Below are 8,820 nucleotides of genomic sequence, written 5' to 3' on the forward strand. Positions count from 1 at the left end.
CAAGTCAGCAATTGTTGGTGACTGAAACACCCACGTAGGTGCTCTCAATGGCGATGATAATAATAGGCCTACGCATACACACGTCACACACACACAGATTTCTGCTTGCGCGCAGGCGCCGCCGTATGCAGGAAGCAGCCTAGTGCAACCAAATTGGACGGCTTCTTTTTCCGCCTGTGCGCCAGAAACATGTAGGAGAGTAAGTAGTAAAAAAATGAAGGAGTTGCTGCAGATTAAAAAGAATAAAAAGCACATCTTTAGATAACTTCACATATCAGTTTGGTAGATAGGATGGTTATCGAGTTAAAGTAAAGCTAACCAGGTCAAATGAGTTCATCCTGTTATGTTCACGCACACTCTGACAGAGCGGCACACTGACGGCAGCTCAGCTGATCATTCACCACTCAAAGCTCGATTGAGTTTCTTGTAATGACAGAAATCTGTAAAAACTTCAAAAGAACAATGTGAAAGGGAGGCCAAATCCTGAGTGGAAATGATTTTGCATTGGCAGGATTGGGTCATAAAAAGGCATTTTGCTCTTTTAGCAAAAAGACCTGTCAAACTCAATTTAATTTTGTGTTCACGGATTGTCTTATACTTTCCATTACTTCAGTTGGTAATACTATATGTACTTTTTAAAAGTTTTACTGGCAGAAGTCCGGTCTTTTTGTGTATGAAAAAGAGGTTTTCATTAAAGTGTGTGTGTGTGTGTGTGTTGTCCAGAACAACAGCAGTCCAGATAAAGCAGGCCACCACTCGGATGACGAGAGATGGGACACGCCTCCTCCGAAACCTCCCCGCGTACGCAGGTGAGACAAAAAAAATCCTGGCACTGCAGTTTATGCTGTGTGATGTTGCGTGTGCCACAGCGCCTTCGGCTCGTTGAAGTAGGTCTGTTGGGTCTGCTTTCACCCGCGCCGCCTTCTCCGCCCTGTTTTCTTCATTTTCCGCATTTTTATTTTATTTTATTCTCTCAGCGACGTTCATTGTCGTTCCCCACTTTTTTCCCCTCTTTTGGGGCCAACGTGACCTTAGCAGTGTTCTCGCGCCACGCTAAAACGATTTGATGGGAAAGCACCACGTCCTACTTTTGGGGAATGTCGCTGCAAGCGATCTGTTTACTGAAAAGATTATTTCCTGCTCAAAGTGAAACAGGCACATTTGAGCTCCGAATCGCTGCCAAAATGAGTGTCTTTCCTGGAGGATTATTGACTCCTGAATCCCAGCATATGTGTTTTTCTGTCTGCGTGTCGTCCCCCAGTTTCTTGTAGGAATAATGTGCGGGGCGACGTAAAGCCGGGGAGTATCTCAGTATTTGTAAGCGCTATTTTTACCTACATAGTCCACATTCCGTCAGCCACACTCCCTCTGGGTCACTGCGCCAGTGTAAGTGTGTGTAGGGACATTTGTGTGTTCTGTGTTCGAGAAAGAAATGTTCTGCAAGGTCGCAAATATTGAGTCATGGCTTTTGCACACGTATTCACTACCACGCCCAGTCATAGTCATATCCTCCAAACCGTCAGTGTCTGTAGCGCCTCAAAAACCAAAAGGTGGCAATTGAGGTTGTGTCAGATTCTTTGTCTTCTCGACTTATTTGTTCATATTTTCTTTTATTAAAAAGGAAAAACGCCAAACAATTTAAGACTGTATTCCAATGCTGCATTTGACTTATTTTATTCTATTTTAAAGGTTTTTGTAGATAAATGTGTAATTTCTCACAGTAAATCTAAATGGCTACATAACTTAGTTGTCTTTACTGATTCCCCCTTCATAAAGCTCCTTCTCTTTGGACCACAGCCATCTTTGAAGACTTGCTAATCATAAATAAATACATTGCAGAGTCTCCGCTGCAGATCTGTGTAGTTTGAGGTTTGCCATTTTTCTGTTTCGTGCCTCTATGAAACGTGTCTGTTTGAAGCCCCGTGAACACAGATTATAAGAAATTCCCCCTCTCGCATTGCGTGGTTGGTTCTGTACTCATTTCCTGTGTATACACCAGCCTCTACTTATGGCTACGCAGGAGGAATTGTATTATAATAGCAAAAGTCTGCTTGTTTCATTTTGAGTCACTGCAAGCTTTCCATTAATAAACAAAAATACACATTGCAGATCGTCTGTCGAGAGAGCAGCCAATGTGGGCTCATGAGGAAGTGACTGCAACTCCAATGTTGCCCAAGAAAAAGTTCTAGCTTGCAACATTTCTGTCCGTTTGACTTTCTATCTGACACACACACACACACACACACACACACACACACACACACACACACACACACGTGTGTGCAGTTGTTGGGTCTTGCGTCAGCCACGCGCTTTTGATTTAGCACACCACATCCTCTGCTGCTTTTATTTGTCTGTGTGTATGTGTATGCATTATGTAAATGTATACTACGTGTCTTGGAACATTACGGTATTGTTTAATTGCTTTTGATTGCTGTGTGATCAGGAACCTCCGTATCCCGTGTATGATTCACACCTCCTACACAGAGTTTACCTACGGGTGTTTATAAGTAGTTTATTAGCACCGTGCGTGTGGGAGGCTTTTTGTTAAATACCGAGTGCACTTTTTTATGCAGAACTATTCAGATACTACACTTTGCTGAAGTGACTGTGAGAGGACATCTTGTACACTTTGGGAGGTAAACATTACCTCGTTGCCACTGATCAACACTGACTCAAGTTGGCTGCTGAACAGAAAATAATGACACAAAAAAGCAGAATATGGTGCTTTGATATCCACGTGAGACATGTTTTCTCAAGGATGCATTCATTCAGAGGTCTTCAGTTCGACAACATTGGATCATGTGGGAAAACATTCAGTACCATCAGAGCACATGTTATTTGTCTCAGACATACAAGCATATTGCTGTTTTCTTTCTTTATTCTGCCACCTAGTGGTGGGGAAACAAACCTCATGAACACAAACTAAGTTTTTAGTTTCAGTGTAATACATTTAGTAGAAGTAGATTTTCATCATCCTGATCCTCATTTTTCTTTCAGACGGATTCATTTATAACTGTCTGGGGGGGAAAAAAGTTTTTGGAATTTGGCAGAGTAGTGATTATTATTGATAATTCTCGCCCTTTCATCATTGTCTTTTCCTAAATGGCTTTTGACCCAGATTCTCAAACCAACGCAATAGATTTGCACTCGAACATTCGAGCCACTCGTCGTACAGCGTAAAAGCAAAACCGCATGCCGATGAATGATCGCTTTTCTTTTTCTGTGAAGTTCGCAGGCGGAGGGCGACGTGAAGGAGGAGATACTCCAGCCCCCGGAGCCTCACCCCGTACCTCCCATCCTGACCCCGTCTCCGCCTTCGGCCTTCCCCACCGTCACCAACGTGCGGCCGGACAACGACCGCTACCACCCCAAACCTGTCATCCACGTCCTGGCTACTGCACAGGTGAGCCGCTCCTACGGAGACGTGAAGCTCTGCCAAAGCCTTCTCCACCATTCATTAATTAACAGATTAACAGTTCCGCCCATCATTTGGAACGGTTTGATTTTTACTTTAGTTAACAACAAAACATGTATGGATTGCGCTGATCTCTGTGAGTACCCTTTACAATTGTAACCTTATAAATCCTGCAGTTAAATATTCTGTGAGTTTTGACAATTTCCAGGGGGAAGAAGTTGCCCCTGATACACAAAAGACGTAGTATTCTAGCAACTGATTTGAGAAGTTGCTGAGATGTGTTTTTTCTTCTCTTTTTAGAATAAAGACGCGGACCAGCAGCAGTACCGGTCCGGCTGCAGTCCCAACAAGCAAACCAGTCCCGCAGAGCCGAAAGACCCAGATCTACCGAGTCAGAAACCGCAGACTCAGGCCTCAAATAATGACCTCAATGACTACAGCAACACGTTGACGTCCTCCGCCCAAAGCCAGACTTCCTCGTCGCCCCTCCCCCCGGCTGTTGAATGTTCCGGTGCTCCCCGGATCGAGAGGAAGCTGAGCATCGAGATCAAAAAGGTGCCGCTGCAGGAGGGACCTCGTAGTTTTGACACGTCCTCCGCCTCCGTCGTGGCGGGAGGAGGAGGAGGAGGAGGAGGTGGAGGAGGAGGAGGAGGAGGCCCGGCCAACAGCGCAGGGGCCCTGCAGAGAACCCACGCCATCAAAGCCCGCTCCGCTGCCTCCCTGCTGACGTCGAGCTCCTCGCTGTCGGAGGACTCGGGCACAGAGGGAGGGGCGGGCGGATGCGTGGAGTGTCTCGCGGGCGCCCCGGCCCGACCGAACTACCTGCCCATGACGAGCGAGAAGGGGGAGGCGCCCTGCGGAGAGAGGGCGGAGGCGAAGGCCGGCCATGCGGCGTGGGCCCAGGCGGCCTGCAACAGCCCGGAAAAACATTTCCCCAAAAGCACCTCGTCGCCGTCCTGTGATCGCGTCGCTCCATCCTCGTCCTCCTCCCACCTCTCCTCCTCCTCCTCTTCCACCACCACCTCCTCCTCAACAACACCCGCAAGGACTGCCCTGAGTTTCACCAACCCGCTGCACTCCGACAATTCGGACGAGGAGGGGGACGGAGAGATGTCCGTTGGGAAGGAGGGTAGTCGCACTAACATATCCACGGCAACAGCCGTGGTGACCACGTCGTCTCACCGCGGAGAGCAGCAGCCAGTCCGAAAGGTGTCGCCCATGTCCATCGCGGGGCAGAGCGCTGCAAGTATGTCCATCAGCTGCCTTCATTCAATCTGTCACTCTAGCTTCCTTTAACTTACTGGCTGCTTTCCCGAGTAGGAAAGTCGGTTAAATAGATCAGATTTGAACATTAACATTTGACTATTCTGACTACTGTGAAGGAGTCGAGTTACTTAAGCCGGTAAAGGCACTGAGAGTAAGTCTGCCAACCTGTCTTTATTATCCTCTCACACACACACACACACACACCAAGAGAAACCACACGGCAGAGTCATTTTCTGGGTCAGCAAGGAGACGAGAGGTCTCAGACAAACCACATGCTAACGATAAGTCATGTCTGTGAACACGCGCACACACACACACACACACACACACAGAGAGCTCGGGTTGGCTTTGATAGAGGCACAGCGTCCAAGAAGTAACAAGAAGAGAATGAGTGATGGCAAGATGCATGGCTGTGTGACTAATTGGTTGGTTTGGAACGCTGCAAATGTTAACCGGCAAACATCTGTCACAACACCTCTCCTCTTTCTCTTCCAGCTTGTGTGTGTTTGTCTCAGGCAGCGGATTTTAGAACAGAGACGGAGAGAGAGAGAAAAACAAATCCAAACTTCTGTGTTTTTTCTCACAATGTGTGGGTGTGTGTGTGTGCGTGCACATGTTGGTGAAGGATCGAAACTGCATGAGACTGATGAGCACACGTTGGGCCGGGCTGAGCCGCACGGCGCCGCCTGTACGTCGGTGCGACCACGCTGTTGTGCCCCCGACATGTCGCTTTGATCCTCTGGTGTGCACAGAATGATCGCTCAATTTCAAACTTCCAGATTCTGAAATCTCGCTGTGAGAGACTTCTTGCGTTAATCGGAGCTGACGTGGAGCGGTTGAAGTGGACGTCTGGCTTGCAGCGGTTTGGATCTTGATTTGGATTCAGGGCTGAATGAAGTGAGACCTAACTGCATTTTCTAGTTTTTGGATTTTACTTTGAGGGTGCATGATTTGAATTACATCCAGAATAGATAAATCAATTATCACTTTCAACAGAAACTCTTGTTTGGGCCGACCAGCCTGCTCCAGCAAGTTAAAGAGAAATGGCTGTTTTACCAAAGAGCCTTTAAAACAAACTTTGCTAAATCCGTGAGACAACCCAATGAGATTCACATTACGGATCCCTTTTAATTTCTGGCATCATGCACTCCGCAGTCATTTCCAATATTTAGAATCAACCTGTTGGTCTCACAGTCCTGAAGGGGCCTGGGTCTGCGTTTTGGTCTGCTTGGCTTTCTGGCTCGTCGTCTCCTGGGGCTGCGGGGGGGGGGGGGGGGGGGTGGGCGGCGCTTTGAGGTTCGATTGATGACACCGCTGACGGCTGCTGTTTGTGTGGTGGCGAGGATCTAACGGCCGCTTGTTGCCAAGCGGAAGCTGGTGGCTGCTTGATCTGTTTCTAGCGCCAATGAGTCAAACTGAATTAATACGGCACATGTTTATGTGGGTCGGTGCACTGCGGCAAACTAACTACAAGTACAAACGGGTTACAAGTGGGAAACAATTGCCTGCAAAAAAAAGTCTACCTCTCCTGGCAAAAATTATCCTGGCAAAATCCTTTCAGCAATGAAACAAAAAAATTAAATGTGCTTAAAGATGAGATCTAACAATCGGTATTCAATTATCACGTCTAATTCATTTTTTCTGCTATTGGCTTTGCGTACTTCGTGTTTATTTAAATCCACCCCCACCACGGGGCCAGTGACTGACTCTGGGTCAGACAGACAATCAGCCGGAAAAGAGCCACTCCTTTTTGGAGTCCGTAGATTGATTCTGCCATAAAGGAAGGTGAAGAAATGACGACATTTGACTCTGAGGCGAAACCTCTTCAAAGGCAATACCTCGACCCTCCAGAGCTCTGTCCCGCTGCCCTGTTCTGAAAGAACATTTGATTAAGGGCTTGACCTTCCTCAAAAGACCGACCAGACTCTCTGATGGTCGACAATAAGTCATTGATACAAAAGGATTCATAGTTTATAAAATTATACATATATATTCTTTAATTTTAGCTCGACAGTGGAGTAAAAGTGATCCACTCAACAGTTATTATTGTCAGGCTCCATAAAGAATAGCATCACTATCAGCGCCGATACAGTTCTCACTATTTGGCATTTGTAAATCCATTGGCTGGCTCTTGAATGAAGATGAAATGATTGATCGCTCACAAATGATTTAAAAGAAAAGAAAAAGAATTGAGGAGTGAGATGAAATGAAAAGGGAATTTATGTGATTGAAACAGTGCACGCAAAAAGACTGACGCTAACCATGCACATCCAATGGCGCCTACACCTCAAGTGAGGGCATCGTCAGAGGGTATTTTATTGACTCCCATTTATAAAGCCATAATACTAGTGATCAAGCCCCTCAACCGCAAAATGCTATAAACTAGGGAAGTGTTTTGCGAACTAAGGCAAATACCAAGAAATAAGAAAAAAAAGGCTAAAATATATTCAGCCTTTTCTGGAAAATTCCATTATAAGCATGAACATATATTGTGATATGGAGTTACCAAAGCAATAAATATGTTATGTTGAGAACAATACATTATTAAACTTACTCAAAGTAGAATATTAAACTTACTCAAAGTAGAATAGTCTATGTGGGTGCTTTTCAAACTTGTTTCAAACTAAATGTTGTTGAAAATAGAATAAAATATAGATAATTGAAAGTAAATGATATATAAAGACACATAATTTACTTATGATTGCTTTACATTGTGAATTATCATCACCCTTTTGGGTTTCTAATAATCTGCTAATATTAGAGGAAAAATTGAGAAAACACAATTTTTCTCAATCGTTTACATTTGAACGCCGATCTCTTTACTTCCTTTTTTTGGGGAGAGTCGTAGACGTTGCTTCTCATTTGACCTCTGACCTTTTTTTAAACCCCAGACTGCTGGGACAGCGACGACTCCCCTCCCCCCCTCCCCAAGAGAACCCCCGAGTCCTTCCTGCTGGCCACAGGTGCGTTTTTTTGCATGGGTTCCCTGGTGTGTTTCCACTGCAGCGGCTTCTCAAAGGAGGCGGACGGACCCGATGGACACACGAGGCTCCGTGACTTGAGACCTGTCGCATTTCTAAACGAATGGCCGGTAGTGTGAGTGAAGCCGTCTGCAGCGGCCGTTGGATGCTCACATGCTGAGCTGTGTGATTTTTCTCTGCGCCGGCGCCTCGCAATGTTTGAAATGGAAGGGCCGCCGTCTCAAGGGAGCCCGTTCCTGCTGTGAGAGGCTTTACCGGTTCCCAACACTAGGGGGCCCCGTTGGCAGTGATTCTTGTAACGCAGCTCTAGAAACACCGGCATGTATTGGCTATACGGTTGCCAATATATTTAACTAATAAAGGCAGTGAAAGGCTGTGTGCGTCGAGGCGGAGCTGTTCATTCTCTCTGTGAAACTCACTCTTTCTTTGTGTTGCTCTCTCCGTCAGACCCCCTGGAAGGGAAACCCTCGGCCGAATGGGCCGCTTCACGTAAAGGTACGGATAAACTCAGTTTGTGAAAAGGGGGGGAGAGAGAGAGAGGGAAAGAGACAGAGACAGAAAGAGAGGAAAGGAGTAATAAAGAGTGGATGAGCCACCGAAAAGATAAAGCACTGTCTGTCGAGAGGTGAAATGAGAAGTGTGTGCGCGTGCGTGCCGAATCACGCAGTGAGGACTGTGCGATGATGCTAACTGCCACTTTATCGCTCCAGTAGTTCCAGTGTGTCTCTGCGACAGAGACGGAATAATCGGCACAAACCGTTGGACTTGAATGCTGTTATGATTTGTTTTCACTAGCTGTGAATGTAACTCGAGCGTTCATAACAAATACATACATACATAACGGGCTATGCTTGAATTTATGTTGCTGCCGATTGACTGCCTTAAATTGTCATGAACTAAGTTTGTTGAGGAAATGAGTTGAGAGTAGAGCACTTCATTCATCTGCCATTTAGTATTTCCAGTTTTAACTATATTTATCACACAGTACTTCACACCGCTGATATTCACGCTATGCTTCCACCCCGGTTCCTTTGTGTGCAGGCGTGTCGGAGTGCGTTAAGAAGACGTCTCCGACTGATCCTGCATCTGCTGGCACCACAAACAGCAAGGCTGACCTGGGTGGGTAAGTCTGCAGTGTCAGGTCTCTACTTTTCA

The 8,820-nt window shown here is 46.2% G+C and overlaps 1 protein-coding gene across 13 annotated transcripts in view; it reads left to right on the forward strand.

Annotated features, from left to right (window-relative positions):
- Positions 1-8,820, forward strand: part of LOC120817073 (tyrosine-protein phosphatase non-receptor type 12) — a 28,872-nt gene that overhangs the window by 17,137 nt on the left and 2,915 nt on the right. For 3 of the 13 annotated variants that reach the window (XM_078100239.1, XM_078100241.1, XM_078100242.1), the window contains 5 exons: positions 724-809; positions 3,232-3,406; positions 3,719-4,664; positions 8,113-8,160; positions 8,707-8,788. In XM_078100239.1, the coding sequence (XP_077956365.1) occupies positions 724-809; positions 3,232-3,406; positions 3,719-4,664; positions 8,113-8,160; positions 8,707-8,788 (1,337 nt within the window). Of the gene's footprint in view, positions 1-723; positions 810-3,231; positions 3,407-3,718; positions 4,665-5,179; positions 6,871-7,575; positions 7,648-8,112; positions 8,161-8,706; positions 8,789-8,820 lie in introns of those variants that run through there. The other 10 variants (XM_040172851.2, XM_078100237.1, XM_040172850.2 and 7 more) reach the window with 6 other exon arrangements.

Source organism: Gasterosteus aculeatus, chromosome 4 (assembly GCF_964276395.1).
Source record: "Gasterosteus aculeatus chromosome 4, fGasAcu3.hap1.1, whole genome shotgun sequence".
Taxonomy (NCBI): domain Eukaryota; kingdom Metazoa; phylum Chordata; class Actinopteri; order Perciformes; family Gasterosteidae; genus Gasterosteus; species Gasterosteus aculeatus.